The 22556-nt window shown below is 43.6% G+C and overlaps 1 protein-coding gene across 2 annotated transcripts in view; it reads left to right on the top strand.

The window, feature by feature from the left end:
- PPP6R1 (protein phosphatase 6 regulatory subunit 1) overlaps window positions 1–22556 on the top strand; it is a 327149-nt gene that overhangs the window by 90467 nt on the left and 214126 nt on the right. For both annotated transcript variants that reach the window (XM_082274358.1, XM_082274359.1), the window contains exon 2: window positions 4110–4342. In XM_082274358.1, coding sequence (XP_082130484.1) covers window positions 4116–4342 — 227 coding nt within the window. In that variant the 5' untranslated portion in view covers window positions 4110–4115. The remainder of the gene's footprint in view (window positions 1–4109; window positions 4343–22556) is intronic.

The following is a 22556-nucleotide window of genomic DNA, read 5'->3' as shown; positions in this document are numbered from 1 at the left end:
AGTTATCAAACAAGATGACCATAAAATAAGACCTAATACTCTGCTTCAATCAAATTTAGAGAAATGTATTGAAAAATAATGTAATGTGCAAAGAAATAAAAAAAATTACCTTTTTTTTTTTTTAACCAAGTTATATTAGGGTCTTTTTTTTCCTTAGTATTCCCCAATACCAATTACTGATACCTACCACAACTTTTTTGTTTAACCTTCAGCTGTCCACAATGGTACAAAGCATTGAAAAGATAGCAATGGTTATTTTAAAAATTAAATATTTTATTATTATTTTTTTTTTTTGTGTGTCACATGTAAATATGTTAAAGGTGTAAAAATATTAATGATCAGAACATCAAAAAAAAAAAAAAGTTTTAATAGTTTAAAAAATAGTAAAAAGTAAATAAAAAAAACCATCAGGGAAATAATTGGAGGAGAATAAGGAGTTATTAAGGCTCATTAAAATAAATGAAGGGTTAATGAGGGGTTAAGCAGACAATTTAATAAAAAGTTGTTTAAATCCTGCTCCACACTGGTGCAATGCGGGCACCAGAATCGCACAGTAATTCACACTGAGATCTGAAAATCGCAGGGGGTGTCAATGTCAAGTGAATGACACCCCCAGATTGGTTCACAGATCACAGTGTGAACTGTGAAATGGTGCAGGAAACCTATTGCATAGGCGTGAACACCCATACGATCCAATGCGAACCAAAAAAAAAGGGTCCTGCATCATTTTGGTGTGAATGCGATTTCAGCCATACATTATGTATGGCTGAAATCACATGTGATCTGCACAGCAATGCGGTGCGAATCACATGTGATGTCTGGCATCGCATTAGTGTGAACCGACACTGAAACTGACTTCATTTGCACACCAAATTTCATCCCTTTGTATATTCTTATCTGTCTTTCTGTTTATTCATTTACAGATCAATGTTTCTTTTTATTTGTTGAAATGTCAAAGTACGTCCCATGCGCAGCTTCCAGGCTGATGAATGCAAATTTTCCTCCAGAATTTTTTGATAACATACTGCATTCATCTTACCATCAATTCTAACCAAATCTCCTGTGCCTTTTGTGGCTCACACATCCCTAAAACATCAGCGATCCACCTCCGTGTTTCACAGTAGGCCTGGTTCACTCTCCAAATGTAACGTTTATGATTCTGGCCAAAATCACTTGTGGTTTCATCACTCCAAATTACTTTGTGCCTGAAGGTTTGAGGCTTGTCTCTGCTGTTCGGCGTATTGTAAGCGGAATACTTTGTGGCATTTGCGTAGTAATGGCTTTCTACTGGTGACTCGACCATGCAGCCCATCTTTCTTCAAGTGCCTCCTTATTGTGCATCTTGAAACAGCCACACCACATGTTTTCAGAGAGTCCTGTATTTCACCTGAAGTTATTTGTGGCTTTTTCTTTGCATCCCGAAAAATTTTCCTGGCAGTTGTGGTTGAAATTTTAGCTGGTCTACCTGACCATGGTTTGGTTTCAAGAGAACCCCTAATTTTCCACTTAGAGTTTGAACACTGCTGATTGGTATTCTCAATCCCTTGGATATCTTTTTATATCTTTTTCCTGTTTTATACAATTCAACTACCTTTTCCTGCATATCCTTTTGACCAGGGCTCGACAAACCCGGGTGCCAGGTCGCATTTGCGACTAGAATTCGCGACCTGGCGCCTGGGGTGCCCTGCAGGAGGTGTCCTGTCCCTTTTGCGCCCCCCACCCTCTCCTCGAGTGCACGGACTTCCGCGCCGTCCAAAAATTGAGGCCCCGGCTTTTCGGCCTTCTTCTGTGAGATGAGAGGCTAGGGGAACTGGCGCCCTCTTGTGGTGGCCGGGAATAATGCATGTTCTCAATGCCTTCCCATCTCCTTCCAAAGAGGAAATGAGAGGGAAGTTTTTTAAGGCTTCATCTCTCTGTCCAGTTACCTTTGCTTAAAGGTAAGTGGACAGGGAGTGGGGTTGTTGTTAATTTATTTTTTAAATGTAAAATAAATAAATCATTTTTTCTATTTTTTTAATTATTAAAAAAAATAAAAAATGTTTTCTTTTTTTTTTTTTTTCCAATTCTTATTATTAAAAAAAATTATATATATAATCTTTTTTTTTTTTTTTTTCCCCTCATCGCTGTGCCACAGCCGAAGGCCCCTTTCACACGGGCTGTCTGATCAGGTCCGCCTGTCAGTTTTTCAGGCAGACCTGATCGGACCCTTCATTCTCTATGGAGCAGTAATCTGCCGCCATCTGATCCTGTCCGCCAAAAACAGACGGATAGTGGTTCTTTTTTCTATCCATCCCGTGGATCGGATCAGATGGCATCGGTTGGAAAGAGACAGACAGTCTGTTTCCATCCAATTGCGCTATAGAAGAGAGTGGAGTTCTAGTCGTATTTTTTTGTAAATTTAGTATCCTTTTTATTAAATAAAGCTTGGTTGTTTAAAAAGAAAAAAAAACTGGCTCCTAACTTTTTTAGCTGGCTCCTAGATTTCAGGCAAATTTGTCAAGCCCAAAAGCCCACAATTCTTTTGCTTTCCCCATGGCTCAGAATCCAGAAACGTCAGTGCAGCACTGGATGAAAGATGCAAGGGTCTGTCAGAAGTCCAGAAACTCATTGACCTTTTAGGATGGAGTCCGTTTTTCTCAGCAGGAGGAGGACAGCTGTTCTCCGTGCTGTGTGCGGAGACACAGCTGTCAGTTCCTCATGCATCTCTATGGGGGAAATCGGATGGGAACGGACCGTCGGTCCGTTCTCATCCGATCCGATCCGCTGGACGAATGGAAAATAGTGTTTCCATCCGTCCAGATTTGACGGATCGGATCTGGTGTCAGCGGACATGTCTCCGCTTACATCCGATGCCCCATAGGAATGCATGGGGGGACCGTTCAGATCCGCCAAAAAAACTGACAGGCGGATCTGAACGGTCCGCCTGTGTGAAAGGGGCCTTATACACACACACACTAATTACAAGCAAACAGATCTCAGGTGAGGATGGTTACCTTTTTAATAGCCATTCAAACCCCTTTGTGTCAACTTGTGTGCATGTTATCAGTCCAAAATCACCAGGGTATGTGAACTTCTGATCTGGGTAATTTGGGTAGTTCCTGTTTTCATTATGATTTAAAGAGTAAACACAGTTGATTGGATGAAGTCATTTATTATGAAAAACTAACCATGAGTGGAAGAAAAGTTTTTGTTACCATCCATATTGTCTGAAAAATGGCAAGGAAATAATAAACTCTGCCAGGGTATGTAAACTTCTGAGCACAACTGTATATTAAAGTAGAACCAGGTGGTGACTCATACGGATAAGTTTATGTCTTATCAAAAATGTGTTGTATATGATGGTTACCCCATTTGTGTTTTTTGTTTTACTTTTCTTTTTGTTTCTTGTACAAGTTTTCAATAAAAAAATATATATATCTGTTTAAAAAAACAAAAAAAACACAACACCCAGCAGTAAGCATTCCGGCAGTCAGCCTCTTTCTCCACATCAGTGTCGACACAGGTTGACTGTCTCAGCAGCTGCCTCTCACAAGCTTCACTGTCCCACAGCAGCTCCTTACTTCCTGGGGGAGTGCACAGCCCACTACTCCTGTAGCCACCTGTAAGTTTTGGAAAGGGGGGGGGGGGGTGGGATTGTACTGAGGACACAATGGGGGAAGGGTAACAAACGTTTGTGCGTGGGAGGGAAGTTTTGGGGGAAGATCTGCCTCACAAACTTCATTTTGAGGCTTGTTCACACCAGTAATGTATGTTTAAATTGCATGTTTTCCCAAATCACACTAAAATGCGCTACCTTTTGCAGATGCGTGTGGGTTCCATTAGTTCTGAATGGCATCCTCACACATCTAGCAAATGGAAATGCGTTTCCTCCTGCTAAAATGCATGGGAGCACAGAATCCTATGTTTTGGTGTGGCGCAGATTTAAATTTGATGTGCAATTAAAAGCGTGCATGCTCGGATGCACCTTCTGGTATGAATGAGCATTCAGACTGGTGTGCCTCGAGATTGTGCACAATTCCAAAGGGTGCCCTGACTAAAATAAGGTTTGGAAACGCTTGTCTAATCTAATAAAAGAAAACTTTTCTAATTTGTCTATTCTTTCTTTGCAGTGAGACATGTTTTGGAAGTTTGACCTGCATACAAGTTCACATGTGGACACCCTTCTAGAAAGGGAAAATGTTACCCTTTATGAACTGCTTGATGAAGAGGATGTGCTGCAGGAGTGCAAAGTAGTCAATCGCAAGCTTGTGCAATTCCTTGTCCAACCTCAGCACATGGAGGAACTGGTGACCTGCATTACACAGGAACCATCCAGCGACATGGATGAAAAACTGCGATATAAGTAAGCATGATCTCAAATCTAAAACATGACTATTTACATTGCATTGTTGTTGTCAAATCCTAGCTTGGTTAAAGAGCAGCTCCAGGAAAAACTTTTTTCTCTTTCTTTCATTGATGGACACAGCTCCTGGAATTCCTAACCATTGGGTTATGCTGCCCCCTACAGGACTAGGACACTAGGCAGAAACAATATTCTGCCTACACCCACGGGCAGTCCCAGGGGGTATACTCCCTCTCTCTGCTATAGCTACCCAGTTTTTTTTCTGCTTAGTCAGGAGTACCTGCCTGTACCTCGAGCCACACAGGAGAGGCAGAAGGAGATTAGGGAACTTAACAAGTGGCTGAGGAATTGGTGTAGGAAGGAGGGGTTTGGGTTCCTGGAGAACTGGGCTGACTTCTCAGTCAGCTACCGGCTCTTTAGTAAGGATGGGCTGCACCTTAATGGGGACGGTACAGCTCTTTTGGGGAGAAAGATGGCCACCAAGTTGGAGGGGCTTTTAAACTAGGAGACGGGGGGGAGGGCTCAGAAGTAGAGTCAGTCAGGAGGAAGCAGAGGACTGAAGGCAGCTGTAGTGTCAGCAGCGACAGTAGGTCCACAAGGTCAATTGGCAGGTCTGTGCGGGAGAACCTCAGACCAAACAGGAATAAACATAACCGCCAATCACGTTTAACTTCCGTAAAACTAAGAGGTGTATATGCTAATGCCAGGAGCCTAGCTAATAAAATGGATGAGTTGGAAATGTTAGTACATGAGGAGGACATAGACCTTGTGGGAATAACAGAGACTTGGTTCGACCACTCACATGACTGGCTGGCCAATATCCAAGGGTATTCGGTGTACCGGAAGGACAGGGTAGGAAAAAGAGGGGGAGGGGTATGTCTCTATGTCAAGAACAATATAAAGGTGACAGAAAGGAGTGACATTACGGATGGAATGAGCATGGATTTAGAATCTGTGTGGGTTGAACTCCATAGGGAAGGAGAAAAGGGGAAAGTAATTGTGGGGGTTTGCTATAGGCCACCTAACCAAGGGGAGGAGGTAGAGCTGGAATTTTTAGCACTAATGGGTAAAGTGGCAAAATTGGGATCAGTCATCGTATTGGGGGACTTCAATTACCCCGACATTGACTGGGAAGAGGGGACTGCACACTCACAGAAGGCCCGCCTATTCACGGAAACCTTACTGGATAATTACATGTCACAGTTGGTGGATTCCCCCACCAGAGAAAACGCAGTCCTGGATCTATTGCTCACTAATGACCCAGACATAATCTCGGAGGTAGGAGTCCAGGACAACCTGGGCTCTAGCGATCACAGGATGATCACATTTAGTGTAAATAACAACATAACAAGACAAGTGGGGAACATAAGAACCCTAAACTTCAGAAGGGCAAACTTTCCAAAATTGTACTCAATGATGGAAAAGGTAAACTGGGACCAAACCCTGGGATCCCTGACCACAGAGGAAAAATGGGAATGCTTTAGGAACATATTAGGCAAAGGCATCTTGCAGTGCATTCCTATGGGAAATAAATTTAGAAGAGACAAAGCCAAACCTGGCTGGCTAAACTGTAGCGTCATAAAACTTATTAGGGGGAAAAAATTGGCCTTCAAGAAGTATAAATCAGAGGGCACAGTATCGGCTTTCGAGCAATACAAGGAGGCAAATAAGAAAAGTAAACAAGAAATCAAGATGGCTAAAATCAACTTTGAGAGACAAATAGCGGAGGATAGTAAAAAAAACCCAAAGAAATTCTTTAAATATATCAACAGCAAAAAAACTAAAGCAGAGCATATTGCACACATAATTAACAATGATGGGAGGATGGTTACAGAGGACACTGAAAAAGCAACCGTGCTAAATGCTTTTTTCTCGTCAGTCTTTACACAGGAAAAGGAGGGGTACACTGACCATGACTGTATGGTTAGTAGTAATAAACAGGACTTGCCACCATGGCTAACAGAGGGGGAAATCAGGGAAAGGCTGGATAAACTTAACACAAACAAATCACCAGGACCGGATGGCATACATCCGAGAGTACTCAAGGAACTCAGTAAAGTTATATCGAGACCACTGTTCCTGATCTTTGCTGACAGTATTAGGACAGGAGATGTACCAGGGGATTGGAAGAAAGCTAACGTGATTCCAATATTCAAAAAGGGCCAGAGGCATATCCCGGGAAATTATAGGCCTGTCAGTTTGACATCAGTAGTATGTAAACTTCTGGAGGGGATGATAAGGGACTATATTGTAGAGTTTGCTAAGGACAACAACATCATCAGCAGTAATCAGCACGGGTTTACAAATGGGCGTTCTTGTCAAACCAATCTCCTTACATTCTACGAGGAGGTGAGCTGTGAGCTAGATAGGGGCAGACCAGTAGATGTGGTGTACTTAGATTTCGCTAAGGCGTTTGATACAGTTCCCCACAAGCGCTTAATTTATAAAATAAGGTCTGCAGGTATCGATAGCAGGGTTTGCTCTTGGATACGGAACTGGCTAAAAAGGCGGGTCCAAAGGGTAGTAATAAACAGCGCATACTCAGACTGGTCTGAGGTGGTAAGCGGGGTCCCCCAAGGCTCAGTCCTGGGACCAACCTTGTTCAATTTATTCATAAACAACATTGAGGTCGGGATCAGTAGTTCGATATCAGTTTTTGCAGATGACACAAAATTGGGCAGGGCAATAACTTCACAACATGAAGCAGATATCCTGCAGAATGACCTGGACAAAATAACAGAGTGGGCAACGACATGGCAAATGAGGTTTAACGTGGAGAAGTGTAAGATTTTGCACTTGGGGACTAAAAACATAAAATCACAATACACGTTAGGAGGGGAGCCCTTGGGGGAATCAAAAATGGAGAAGGATCTGGGAGTATTGGTTGATGATAGATTAGGAAACAGCATGCAATGTCAAGCGGCAGCTTCCAAAGCCAACAGAATATTAGCATGCATAAAGAAAGGGATGCATTCCAGAGATAAGACTATAATCCTTCCACTTTATAAAACTCTGGTCCGACCGCATCTGGAGTATTCCGTCCAGTTCTGGTCGCCAGTCCTCAGGAGGGATGTGTTGGAGCTGGAGAGAGTCCAGAGAAGGGCAACTAAACTAATTAGGGGATTGGAGGACCTTGACTATGAAGAGCGTCTACAATCGCTCGATTTATTCTCCCTGGAGAAGAGACGTCTGAGGGGGGACATGATAGCAATTTATAAATATCTTAATGGGGATCCCAGCTTAGAAAAAAAGCTGTTCATTCGAAGGGATTGCATGAGGACTCGAGGGCATACAATGCGATTAGAGGAGAAGCGTTTTAACCTCAGGCAACGCGGGGGGTTCTTTACTGTTAGGGCAACAAGATTGTGGAATTCTCTACCACAAGAGGTGGTTTCTGCGGGTAGTATGGTGGCTTTCAAAAGACTCTTAGACTTACATCTCAAGGATCAGAACATTCAGGGGTATGGGAGATGATTACAGCCACACATGCCTACACAGGTTGAACTGGATGGACTATTGTCTTTATTCAACCTCACCTACTATGTAACTATGTAACTATGTAAGGACCTAGTTCCTTGCTGGGATCTTTGGTATTGGCAAATTTTTTTAGATGGAAATTTTTTTCCTCTGTTTTTTTACCTGCAAGATCTACGATCAACTGCAGGACTGGGCGACGGGCTGGATAACTAGATCCAGTGGTCACCCTAGTCTGGCCAGCGAGCCTGCGCAGACCTCAGCTCGGTGCTAAGTCGGCCGCGATATAGCCCCACTGGATAGGGGCTGGCCTGCAAGTTAAACTTCTCGTGGGCTCGATTACGACCGGGTCTCATCCCGAGTCTCAGCACTCCTCCTGGCTGACAGTCCCACATTTCGATGGAGAGGACTTCTGTCTGGAGCTGTGCCCGCCTGGTTCCTGGTATGGTAAGTAGCTGAGCCCCTCCCATCCCCTGATGCTGACTCCTGGATCATTTTTACTTCCTGATCGCCGCACGTTTAAAGCGGATTATCCTGGTGCCTGCAGATGCTCGTCTCTGTGGGTGGAGAGTCTGGTGGGGTCCTCTCCCTCACTGCTGAGGATTGCTTGGTGCTTTTTGCCTGGCGACCAGGTGGTGCTGCCAGCCTGGTGGGGGTTGTCCCATAGTGTTTTACTCTTTTTTTGTGGGGCTCTCCCTGGTGACTCATGGAGTCTTTGAAGCACAGTTCCCCACATGATCCCCTCTCTGAGGCTGCGGGGCCCTCCAAATTCGAACCATCCATCCATGCACTGATGGCGGTCCTGGAGTCTCTTGTGTCCCAGGTGGAGGTGGCTTGCGGGCGATGGACTGGCAAAAAGCACCCCCTGCCTCATCTGTCCCATCAGATCCTGAATCTGATTTGGCTGCCGCGGACGTGGGTCACCCTGCTGGCTCTGCAACCACGCGCCCGGAATCCTCTGATAGTGAGGATGATTCCTCCACATCTGCGACCTTGCACGAAAAGGTGCTGGTAAATTCACTGATTTCATCTGTATGTGAGACCCTGAAGATGGAGGACTCAGCTGAAGCTGCGACGGAGGCACAGGTACTCTTTGGCACTCAACTAGCATCCAGAGCGGCAAAGGTGTTTCCTTTCCCTGCCTATTTTGACAGAATTGTCGCTAAAGAGTGGGGACGACCAAAGCATCCTTGTGGGGTCCCTAAGCGCTTCACTAGTTGTTACCCCTGTGAGGAGTCCCTTATTAACTACTTGCCGACCTCCGCCGCAGTTGTACGGCAGCAGTCTGGCGCTCCCATGTACGGCGCTAGCCTGGGAGGAGCTAGGGGGCGATCGCGCGCCCCCTGAGGCGCACCCCCGCTCGTTGGCTGGGGAGTCAGTGCGTGTGCCCGGCGGCTCCGATGGCCGCCAGCCACTCGCGATCTCCCTCTGCTGTGAGCGAAGGACAGACGGCTGATGTAAACACAGCCGTCTGTCATTCCCACTAAAGTATTTACAGAGGCTATGCGATCCTGCTATGTAGGATCGTGTGTCTCTGTGATTACATCACAAGCCACGCCCCTCCACACCCCCATCACCACCCCACCATCATGCCCCTAGGGACACGCTTAACCCCTTGATCACCAGTAAAGTTAACCCCTTCCCTGCCAGTGTCATTTTTACAGTAACTGTGCATATTTATAGCACTGATTACTGTAGTAATGTCACTGGTACTCCCAAAAGTGTCAAAAATGGCAGTCAGGGGTCCGATCTGTCTGCCGCAATGTCGCAGTCCCGCAAAAAAAAAAAAAAAAAAAAAAAAGATTGCCGCCATTACTAGTTAAAAAAAAAAAAAAAAGACATAAATCTTTCCCGTAGTTAGTAAACGCAAACCAATCAAAATACGCTTATTGCAATTTTTTTACCAAAAATATGTAGCAGAAAACAAATTGGCCAAAAAATGTTAAAACAATTTGATTTTTACATTTTTTTTTCTTTTTTTTTTTTTTGAGAATTTTTTATAAAAAAATGTGAAAAATCGCCTCTCTGTTTTGGCGGTTGTCTTTTTGGTGTGTATTTGGGCTCATGTGCTGATTTGCAGATTAGACTTCAAAAAAGGCTTTGACAGATCTTCCTTTCCAAGGAGATTGCCTGTTTGGCGCTACCCTGGATGACATTGTATATATATATATATATATATATATATATATATATATTATAATATTATAGCATCGCCTTGTTTCCTCCACTGCACAGTTGGCCCTGTTAGCGCCCCTTCCGTTTAAAGCAGGCATGTCCAACCTGCAGCCCGGGGGCCCAGAACTGCAGGCAATGCGGCCCACTGCCCCCTGACAATTTTTTTCTTTTTGCTGGGGAGGAAGGAAGTCGAGTCAGGGGCACGGCCCCAGCGGCTTCCAACTAACTGCAGGCAGAGGCTGCCTCGGAGGGGATCATACACTAATTGTGTTAAATTAGTGCTTGGGGAGGTGGGGCCCAGTAGCGCAGGTAGGGCGCGGCAGCGTTTTTTTACTTGTATACCTTAACTAAAGTATATGTTTTTATATGCGGCCCGAAAAAATGTCTCTACACTCAATGTGGCCCAGAGAAGCCAAAAGGTTGGACACCCATGGTTTAAAGGATGGCTGCAATAACACCATACTGCAGGTAGGCACAGACATATTCTCCACAGATAAAATAACGAATTGTGAAATGTAATTACCATAACCAATTAGCATTGCTTCAAGGCCGGAGTATGTGTGTCTCAGGTTTACATTCTGTACTGAGGAGCTGGCAAAGATAGAGCACATCCCCCCCCCCCCCCCCAAATATAGAATATAATATAGCATACAGAAGGGTATGACTGATGGGTGGAAATTTTGAGTTGTAGCCTGTCCTTTATTTACCTTACGCTGCAGTTGAATACAGTCTTTGTTTAAGATGAAAAAAATACTCCCATTAAAAGGTGTGTAAGGATAAATACTCATCCAGAGCCTGTGTTTATCTCCCTCAGTGTTCTCAGCAGCTCACAACACTTCCTGGTCACAATGTGATGACGTTATCAAGCTTCTGCCAACATGTTTTATCATCAAGACTTTGTCACAGGGCTAGAAGCCTGCTGACGTCTATTCTTTTAATCCACACTGCTGTTCTTCTGTCACTATGGCAACTGATGCAAGTACTGCATAAGGCGGTTTAATTGCAGTACTGGGTATATTGAAAGAACTTGAAGAACTAAGTTACCAAGCTCACCACACAACTGTGAGAATCCACTCCACTTCCAGAACCCCTGTATGGATGCTATGTGTAATCCACTCCACTTCCAGAACCCCTGTATGGATGCTATGTGTAATCCACTCCACTTCCAGAACCCCTGTATGGATGCTATGTGTAATCCACTCCTCTTCCAGAACCCCTGTATGGATGCTATGTGTAATCCACTCGGCTAAAGGCTCCTCTTCCTGATTGTGTGTTGGGAAAGAATGAAGAGCGGGGAGCTTGCAGCAATAGTGGACTTTTTTTGGACGCTGCTGGGTTTATGGCAGACCAGCAATCGTTCAGAAGAGTGGCGTGCACTCGGAGGCGGCTGTGTGGGTTCGCTCGGGTTTGAGGTCGTGTACTACGGATTGAGCCTGCCTGATATACAGTGTTAAAAAAAAAAATTTGAGCTTGGGTTCACACATATGCGATGTCAGACATTGTATGTGATTCGTACCACATAGCTGTGCAGATCACATGCGATGTCTGTGTAAATGCGAATTCAGCCATACAGTTGTATGGCTGAACTCGCATTGGATTTGCATGAAAAATGGAATACAATGGAATCAGATTGCATGGGAATTCACAGTTCGCACTGCGATCTGCGAATCCATCTGGGGGTGTCATTAACTTTGTTTTGACATCCACAGCAGTTCGCAGAGGGCATTGTGTTCAGCCTGCAAGTGAGATGCAATGCAGGAACCCGCACTAGAAACACGCTGCTTCCCACATCACATATGTGAACCCAGGCTTAATATCCAAACAAGGTTTGTAAATTGTTACTTGTACAAATGTCCTCACTCAAACATCCAGCAAGAGTTTATAGTCAGTGTCCCAATCGCCAAAAAAAAAAAAAAACCTAAAAAAGAATCCGTTCTACCACATGCTAGCGTGAGACGGTGTCATCATAAATATATATAACTTTATATAAACCATGAAGGCTTTAAATAAAATAAAAAAATCCACTGGTGCAAGCAGCCACCAAACAGAATCCCCCCTCCTCGCACTCATCGGATTTCAGAGCCTAACTTTTTTCAAAAGAAAAGCAAGCACATTTTAAAATGTTGGCTCCACCCGGCGGCTCACAGCTCTCCCATCTCAGCTTCTTTCCTTTAGAAGGTTAAATCAGTAAAAGCAAGTCTGCCAGAAAAGAAAAGCTCATGTAGTGTAAAACCATCCAACATGTTTTCATAAACCACTTGCCGACCAGCTGCCAAAGTTTTACTGTGTGCACGCGTCGATTGGCTAGAGGGGAAGCCAATCTGCGGGTCAAGTGGCCGCGATGTCCGCCAGGCAGCTGCAATTGCTCCCCATGGAGACAGAATGTAAACACGGCAGACCGCTGTTCTGTCAGTGATGAACACAGGGATCCTGTGTTCCTCCTATTTAGGAACACAGGTCTTTGTGTTCATCCAGTAAACTCACCCCCCACACAGAAAACGCCCCCTAGGCACACGTTTAACCCTTTGATCGCCCTTGGTGTTAACCCCTTCCCTGCCAGTGTCGGTACAGTAACAGTGCATTTTTGTAGCACTGACTACTGTAGTGATGTCACTGGTCCCCCCAAAAGTGTCAAAAATGTCTGGTATCGTAGTCCCGCTAAAAATCGCTGATTTCCCCTAGTTTATAGACACAATAACTTTTGCGCAAACCAATCAATATACACATATTGGGATTTTTTTTAACAAAAATATGTAGAATTCATATTGGCCTAAAAAATATCTAGAGTACATGTTGGCCTAAAATGATTAAAAACAAATATATATGTATATATGTGTGTGTTTGTGTGTGTGTGTATATATGTGTGTATATATATGTGTGTGTGTATATATATAATATCATTTCAGAATTGTTGCTCTTTTTTTGTTTATAGCGCAAAAAAACAAAATCGCAGAGGTGATCAAATGCCACTAAAAGAAAGCTCTATTTGTGAGAAAAAAGACATCAATTTTATTTTGGTACAGCATTGCACGACCGCGCAATTGTCAGTTAAAATAACCTAGTGCCGTATCGCAGAAAATGGCATGGTCATTAAGAGGGAAAATCTTCCGGTCCTTAAGTAGTTAAAAATATTAATTCTACCCACATAAACAGAGCTAGCATAGTTGAACAAGAAAAGACTTTTAGTGAAATCCTTGTACAGTATGAACACACTCCCAGCACTGCCGACCAACCACTCACAGGTGCTCTGCGTGTATCTGTCTCCCTGTGCCTCTGATATCCATCTCCTGCTTTGGACTGACGGGTTCTGCTGCTGTGTGCTTTGACTGCAAGTTACTTCTACTTTCAACAGTCTGCTAGAGTCTGACACTTTTTGGTTTTTCCTGTGGTCCTGTTGCTGTTTTTCTAGCGACTTAATTGCCTTCTCCTCAAATTATTGCTGGGGGGGCGGGGAGAATCACATAGTCTAAGAATTCCTGTGTCCTGTACTCTAATATTAAGATAATAGGAATTTTGATGTACCTGTAAAATTCTATATAATGGAGTACAGGACACAGGTCCTTCCCCTCTTCTCTTTTTGAACTTCTTGCTTGTTTAAAAACTGGAGCCTAATGGAGTGGGCGGGGTCATATGGATACTAGGCTTGTGACGGTATCAGATTTTCATGCTGCGATTAATTGATTAAGGTTTTGCCACGGTATACGGTATTATCACGGTATTCTATTATTAAATTTAAATTATTAAATTTCCACCTCACTTCAATTTCATTGCTGAATTTAGGGGCTTTGGTTCACTTATGCACATTATTATATAGTCAGTCAGTACAGACTCTGTGAACCAAGCCTAAAATAGGTCATCAAGCAGTGTCTGGCCTAACTGGTGATAACTGGTCCTGGCGCTCGGCTCCGATCCGATGGCCTGGTCATTAAGAGGGCAAATCCTTGTGGTCAAGAAGTGGTTAAACCTGAAGGAGGTGTTGTTTATAAATGACTTTACTATTGCTTTAGGCCTGGTTCACATGTATGCGGGTTGGCGGTTCACATGTATGCGGGTTGGCGGTTCACATGTATGCGGGTTGGTGGTTCACATGTATGCGGGTTGGCGGCCCACATTTGCACAGGCATAGCAGCCCACTGATTTGGGCTGCTATGCCCTCATTTTCCGCAGAAAAAAGGTGCATGCAGCATTTTTTTAAAATTCAGTGGCCTTGAAATCCATCCTGCTTTTGCACCATGCGACTAACCTGCAGTTCCTGCTCTGGCAAGCTTTCTGCATTTTTTGTAGACACTGCTTGATGGCTATATAATAATGTAATGTGGGCTGCTATGCGTGTGTGTGTGTGTATATATATATATATATATATATATATATATATATATATATATATATATATATATATATATATATATATTAGAGCTGCACGATTCTGGCCAAAATGAGAATCACGATTTTTTAGCTTGGAATAAAGATCACGATTCTCTCACGATTCTCTGTGTAACAAAAAAAAAAAATTGGGATAACTTTACTGTTACGTTTTTTTTTTTTATTCATTAAAGTCTAATCATTGCGTTTGAAAGACTGCTGCGCAAATACAGTGTGACATAAAATATTACAACAATCGCCATTTTTTTCTGTAGGGTCTCTGCTAAAAAAATATATAAAATGTTTGGGGGTTCTAAGTACTTTTCTAGCAAAAAAAAAACTGATTTTAACTTGCAAGCAACAAGTGTCAGAAAAAGATCCAGTCTTTAAGAGGTTAAACTTCCTTTCTCCCTGGCAGAGGGAAGGAAAAGATACAAATGTAATCATTTTTGTTTATAGTTACTGGCAGACTGATGCTGAAAGGCTTAGCTGTGTGAGTGAATGAGTCATCCAGCTCACTGAAATGTATCAATTCACAAGTCAGGCAGACTTGACAGAGAAACTCGGTATTTTAAAAATGCCACAATAACAATACCGTGGGTATGCAATACCGCGATATATCGAATTACCGAAAACCGGCATATGTCTAATGGATACAATGGAAGGATACACTGGAGGGCGGTCACAGTGAGACTTTTGCCAGCATTTAGACACCTGAAGGTAGCCGCATATAATCCCTGGTCTAAGAATCCATTCTTGAGTCCTGTATGCCAAGATACGGAATTTAGCGGAACGTCCGAATTCCTATGTTTTTTAGCTGTATTGTTCTTAAGAATAGAACTAGTCTAATATGTAGTGTTGATTTCACATTCTATATTTTTACAGTACTATTGCACAATGCAGGGAATCGTTTACAAGTAATAACCTTTCTTAATCGTATAGTTCAGGACACTGGCAAACAGCTGTTAGGACAACTGACAGAACCCATCCAGCTCCCATAAATCCTCAGTTTTTGCTTGTGTCCTTAGGTGTATGAACGACCTCTCTTTACTGAAAGCAGGTTTTTGGTTTGTAATTCTGTGTTTTCTGGAAGATTGAAGAATATGCTTGGTTCTTTACACTAAGAAATCCCTTCTCCCCCTGGCTGAATCAACACCACTGCAGCAGTATGTTTTTATCTCCAGACCGGTTGTACTGTATCCAGACCGCATCACATGGAAGACCCAAGGCTGTCCTGTAATGTTGCCTTTGGCACTGGACTCTGTGTGTGGTACAGCACTGCAGTTGGTTGCAAAATGCTGTTCAGGTCCAGGCCAGTGGCGATTTTAATTCTGGTAGTTCCAGTCCCAGAAGACTCTCTCTCTCCTTGAAGAAAGAGGTATCTCCATCCATCTTGAGGGTGGTCCCTAAACATCTGGCCCCTGTCCTAGTCCAGCAGCTGTGTGTCGCAAGGGGGTTGGCACCACTTTCAGGCCATCACCTAGTTTTAGCCACATTAAGTGTTTTTTTTTGTGGCAGGGAGTACATGGGCCACTCCTCACAGGCTAGGAAGATTTTAGCACAGCCCCTGCAACACATTCAAATGTGCATGGGCCTATTTTGTGTGCATAGCCTCTGTCTGTAGGAGGTTCTCAGCCCTCCCCCTAATTCCAGGCACCATCTTGAGCATATTGCTCTGCTACCACACTACAGCTCCAGCAGCTGCTATAATCCAGATTGTCCAGGTCTCCGCTTCAGCCTTCACAAGGTTATCCAGCAGCCTTCAGTTGTGGGACACACAATGACTGAAACCCTTCTGCTCCGCAGCAACAGTCTATGCACTGGTAAAGTTGTGAGTACCTTTCACGCTCATGGCAGACCTAAGACAAAAGGTATCTGGGATGAGAGGGTTGTCTATCCCACACTGTGCACCAGGCCATGTGGAGAGTTTTCAGGGCCCCTCTCTAAGTTTTCGACCTGGGTCTTTAAAACTCAGTCTTTACACCCAGAGTCTCCCCTTATCTCTTTGGGTACTCGGCATTCCTCCTTTTTAACTAGAGAGGAATTATAGCCTCTATAGAAGACCAAATAGGGAAATTCACTGCCCTGATGAAGACTGCAGGACTCACTAGGTGTAAGTGCCTCTGATAGGTGCCCCCTTCTGGGTCATTGTCCTACTTGCCTATCCCGGTAGCATTGCCTCCAGATGAGGAACTTGAAGTTGAATCCTTGGAGTCTGAGAACTACTGGGAGGAGGGGCAGTTGTCTTCGAGCTCTCCTAAGCTAAATTAATCTGCAACGTTTCTGGTGGATAAGGAGTGCTCCTGTTTGAAGCAAGATCAGTCCCTACCTGCTGGAAGCAAGGTCATCTGTATGGGATCTCTTCCAAAGTCCAAGAAACCTACCAAGTCCCTTTTGGTTCACTCACTAGTACATATTCTGTACAAGGCCTGCCACTTAGTGTATACTCCTCCCAAGAGTAGCGGTACCCAATGTAGGAGACCTACCACAAGAAGTGGAAAGTGCCTGGCTATTTCCTGTCTCAACAATTTCTTTTGGGTTCCAGCTGAGAATGTTTGTTTGTCTTCAGAGACCAAGCGGGGGGAAAAATGGTTTGTGGACCCCCCCCCCCCCCCCCCCCTAAAGCCTCTCGCTCTGTAAAATGTTGCCTTGCAACCACTAATGGTGTCTATGGCCTTGTGCCAAACTTTGGCAGAATGGGTCATGTGCATGGCGTACAGCCCCGACTTGTTCCTGACGGATCCTTCAGTGCTCCAAAAACTGGAGCTACACCCAGTAGCCTTGCACTACTGTGTAGACAATTTAGGGAATTTCCTGCAGCAAAATGTGTTGCCTGGCTCTCATGTAAGTACAGATGCATAGGATTATCTGCCTACTAAATTAGACTGTGGAGACAGCTTGCAAGAATTGTTTTTGAAAAGATTCCATTCATTGGTAAATGACATTTCAGAGCATCACTAGACACCTTTTTAGCAAGGAAGTCACAGGCAGAAAGAGTATTCTCCTACCTAGTAAAAAGAATACAAAGGTACTCATGGCAAAGTCTGAGGCTTCTGAGTTTTAGAAGATCTCCTTTTTGTCTCTTCCCAGACCCCTTTCAAAAGCCAAGTCTTTTACTCGGTTCCATCGTAAGTCCTGGACATGCAAGCCAGCAAGTTACTCCACACTATGAAGGGTTGCCACCCCCCCCCCCCCACTTGCAAGTGGGGAAATGTTGATTGGCATTTTATGCTGCCTGGACTTGGGACATTTTTGATTTAGGAGTATGGGACAGGGGGTGTCTCAGGGGCACAAGTTGGAATTTTGCTCCCTACCACCTCCCCTGTTTTTGTGTTTTTGACCTTAAACCTTCCTGCTTCTCCAATAAGATTGCTGGACCTTCAAACTCTTGCAGCAATTTCACTCTTTGACGGTTTTCCAGTTCCCTTAGAAGAACAGTTTTCAGGGCTTTTATTCAAACCTGTTTATAGTTCTAAAGCTCAATGGTGGTGATCACCTCTTTCTAGACTTAAATCTCAACACTTTTTTGTGTTTCCAAAAGTTCTAGATTGAATTGGCCTGTAATTGCAACAGGGTGAATTTCTAGCATCAATATTCCCCTTGTCAGCAGTTCCTTTGATTTACAGTGGGCAAACAGCTCCTTCAGTTTGTAGCTCTTCCCTTTTGGCCTCAACCTCGATCCATGGCTTTTTGGGTGTTCAAGGTGCTTGTCCCGATCCTCACGCTACTCTGCTTGCAGAGAAATCCACATTATTAAATATCCGGACGACCCCTTTAGAAGGATTTCTTTGCCCTGGCCCTAGCCCTCCATATGCGTTGGGTGGTACAGACATTTAAGAGCTTTGGAAGGTTAACTTACAGAAGTCTGTGTTGCATCCAACCCACTGCTTGGATCACCTGTGTCTAATCTTGGAGTTTTTTGTGCCCAGGAATGAGTGTTGATTCTCTAAGCGCTTGTCTTGACCCTGTGCGTCAAAAAGCTGACAGTGGTCCCATTTTGCATAAAAGTACTGGTGACTGGTTTTTGTTTTGATTTCTTTGAACTTTTTTTGTATCTTGTCTTAATATTGTGTTCATGTCCATAAGCTTTCTCAGCTTTATGCCTGGTTACCAAATAAGCAATTTGTATTTTTAATTGGCACAATTGTCTGATTGCTTGTTGGGTAGGTGGAGATTTTTGCACTATATGTACTCTGTATTTCACTTCATTATTGTGCTGTGATCAAGGCGATTTGCTGAAACATGTTAGCTTTGTATGCTTTTTTTCATGTAACAAATACATTTTCTCTACGGATTTGGAGTTGCCGGATCACTTACTTGAATTGTTTGCTAACTTGTCTGGAGGACATCCGAGTCAAAGCACCCCTCCTGTGGTTTCCTTTCATTAACTTTATATAGAGGTTCCCCTGTTAGACAACAAATTCAGCGCTCTATCTCTTCAGATCATTGTGCTGGCTGCATGGGACCAGCTCCCTCAGTCTTTGGACAGGCCCACATGCCTATGCCAGATATCTCTCTAGACTTGGTGGTTGACCAGCTCTTGCTGGAATCGGGAAAGTCCTTTCGCCTGTCAGATGTCAGCCTGTTGAGCTGGGTGGGTGTTCTAGGGATGGAAACTGTCTGGAGTCCAGACTTCCTATCAACATTGTTGAACTAAGAGCCACTCACCCATCTCTGCTGCACTGGACTAACCAGTCTCAGGGGCAGATTCAGCTGGACAAAGTCACGGCCATGGCTTAAATCAATCATCAGGACAGCACCAGAAGCTGCGCAGCCTTTTGAGAAGTGGACCTTATTCCGCCTTGGACCAAAAGACGTATTTCATCCTTGTGTAGGCCACATTCCTGAAGTAGAGAATTTGCAATAAAAAAAAAAAGTGGGGTGGAGAAAAAATAACACTGGAGCAAGAAGAGCGAAAAAAGGGAAGTGGTAGAAGGCAGCAGGTCAGGAAGAGAGGGTTCCTGCAGGTTGAGGAGCAGACTCAGTTAGCCAGGAATGTCCAGACTAGTTGGGTGCAGAGTCAGGAGAGCATATGACCACCATGGGTCCACATTCTGAGGAATTTTGGTGGTGAATTTATATGCAATTAAGATTGGATGGTTTGGATTGATCACTTTTAACACTGTTGTGATGGACTTCACATGCAGAGACCTTTTTTGTGTCATTTGATTTATTATTGAACATTTTACTTTTCACATTACAGCTTTGTATACAATAAACGTTTTTATTTTTTTTAAATATAATTCCTACACGGTGGCACAGCTAAGTATTTGACTTGCATTATAGAGATCTGTCTACATTTGTTTAGTTGTCGTATGTTCAGTGTGAGTTTATCTCTTAGCCACTGCTTCCATCTAAATCTTGGATTCTGTGTTTGTCCTGCCTGCGGACTCTTGCAAGGGCTGGCCTGCTTGCCTTTCCTCCATCTCTAGATGGATTGGGCTGATTATCATAAAGATTTACTTCTTGAAGTCTTCTCCTTTTCCTGTTGAAGCTCATTCAACTCGTTCAGTCGGTCCCCCTTGGGCTTTTCAGCACTGAATTCTGAAATCCCTTTCTCAGATTTACATGGCTGCTACCTGGTGTTCTGTTCCTATATTTGTGAAGTTTTACCAGGTATAGGTTTAGACGTCTGCTGATGCTAGCTTCGGCTGTAAGGTGCTTCAAACAGATCATTGTGTTGGAAACCTGATTCCCTTGTTTTATGCCTGTTAGCATTGTTTGCTGCAATGCCCACTGCTCCGTTTTATTGCTTGTGTTGCCAGAGTCCTTTACTGTGCTATTTAATAAAGGACTTTTGACTTGCCTGTAAAATCCCCTCCCCTCTACCCTGCCATTTTCCTCTGCTTGCTAGAAAATGGAAAATTGCTGGGAGTGGAAGGGGTTAAATGGGCTATCATAGTAACTTTGCAGCATATAACCCATGGTCAAGACCTAGCCTTGGTCCTTCAAGAAACTGATTTTACAGGTAAGAAAAACATAAATTTTAACAAAATAGGAAGAGAAAAAAATACCATTATTATTATTATTATGATTATTATTATAAGACCTCTTTAATTTTTTAACATTAGCATTGTACTATTAATACAAACTACACTGCTCAAACAAATTTAAAGGAACACTTTGAAAACACATCAGATCTCCATAGGGAAAAATCATGCTGGATATCTATACTGATATGGACTGGGTAATGTGTTGGGAACTAAATGATGACAGATCGTTAGATGGAAATTAAAATTATCAACCTACAGAGGGCTGAATTCAAAGACACCCCAAAAATTAAAGTGAAAAAATAATGCAGCAGTCTAGTCCATTTTGCTGAAATTTCATTGCAGCAACTCAAATTGGTACTCAGTAGTTTTTATGCCCCCCCCCCACATGCTTGTATGCATGCCTGACAACATCGAGGCATGCTCCCAATGAGACAATGGATGGTGCCTTGGGTTATTTCCTCCCAGATCTGGACCAGGGAATCACTGAACTCCTGAACAGACTAAGTTACAACCTGGCGGCCTCGAATTGACCGAAACATAATGTTCCGGAGTTGTTCTATTTGATTTAGGTCAGGCGAGCGTGGGGGCCAATAATCAGTATCAATTCCTTCATCCTCCAGCAACTGGTTACATAGTCTTGCCACATGAGGCCGGCAATGTCGTACACTAGGAGGAACCCAGGACCCACTACACCAGCGTAGGGTATGGCAATGAGTCCAAGGAATTCACCCCGATACTGAAGGGCAGTCAGGGTGCCACTGTCTAGCCTGTAGAGGTCTGTGCATCCCTCCATTGATATTTCTCCCCAGACCATCACTGACCCGCCATCAAATGGGTCATGCTGAACGATGTTACACGCCGCATAGCATTCTCCACTGCTTCTCCAGACCCTTTCTTGTCTGTCACATGTGAACTTGCGTTCTGTGAAAAGCACAGGGTACCAGTGGCAGACCTGCCAAATCTGGTGCTCAATGGCAAATGCCGATCAAGCTCCACGGTGCCGGGCAATGAGCACCGGGCCCACTAGAGGATGTTGGGCCCTCAGGCCACCCTCCATGAAGTCTGTTTTTGATTGTTTGGTCAGATACATTCACACCAGCGGCCTGATGAAGGTCGTTTTGTAGGGCTCTGGCAGTGCTCATCCTGTTCCTGTTCCTCCTTGCACAAAGGAGCAGATACCGGTTTTGTTGATGGGTTAAAGATCTTCTACGGCCCTGTGTAGCTCTCCTAGTGTAACTGTCTTCTGGAATCTCCTCCATGCTCTTGAGGCTCTGCTGGGAGACAGCAAACCTTCTGGCAATGGCACATACTGATGTGCCACCCTGGAGAAGTTGGACTGCCTCTGCAACCTCTGTAGGGTCCAGGTAGCACCTCATGCTACCAGTAGTGACACTGACCCTAGCCAAATGCAAAACTAGTGAAACAGTCCGAAAAGATGAGTAGGGAAAGAAAATGTCAGTGGCCTCAACCTAAAAAAAACATTTCTGTTTTGGAGGTTGTCTCATTGTTGCCCATCTAGTGCACCTGTTAATTTCATTAAAACCAAAGAAGCTGATACTGAATAATTACCCCCTCTGCTACTTAAACTCACGGTATATGGATCTGGTCAGTTAAGTGACTTGATGCTATACTTTGACTGACTAAAAGGTGTTCCTTTTAATCTTTTTGAGCAGTGAATTTTTATGGCAATTCAATTAAAGATTCTTGAAAAATCATCTTTTATTTTGTGACTGCTGCCTTTCTGCTTGCCATCTGATTTACCATTTTCTATCGGGGGTTATTATTTTATTTTACTCTTTGTAGACCCCCAATGTCTCCCCTACCCTCTAAAGCAGCTGATTTGCTGGCTGTAAAAAAAAAAGTAAGTACCAAGATCTTGTAATAACCACTTGTTGACGGGACATTTTTAATACTTACAGCAGTCAGTAAGTGGGTAAACAACTTCCTGGATTCCCTGCATGCTTTGCAGCTTGTTGTCTAATCATTCACCTTAAATATGGGTATAAGGTGAACTTATCCTTTAATTGATGTATAATGTGGTCCGTACATTTCCCAAGGCTTGCATAGTAATACTATTTACCATTTATAGGAGAAGGTAGGTCCATTAGGCATAAGAAACTTGATTGGTAACCATTATTGCATACTTCATCTTCTCCCCTGAGCGTATACAGCAAGACTTCTGGCCAAGAAGGCCTTTTAGCTGAGGGCTA

The sequence above is a fragment of the Pelophylax lessonae genome (genome assembly GCF_965119305.1).
Source record: "Pelophylax lessonae genome assembly, chromosome: 12".
In the NCBI taxonomy this organism is placed as follows: domain Eukaryota; kingdom Metazoa; phylum Chordata; class Amphibia; order Anura; family Ranidae; genus Pelophylax; species Pelophylax lessonae.
Note: the sequence above shows the minus strand (reverse complement) of the source record. Positions and strands in the feature narration are given on the sequence as shown.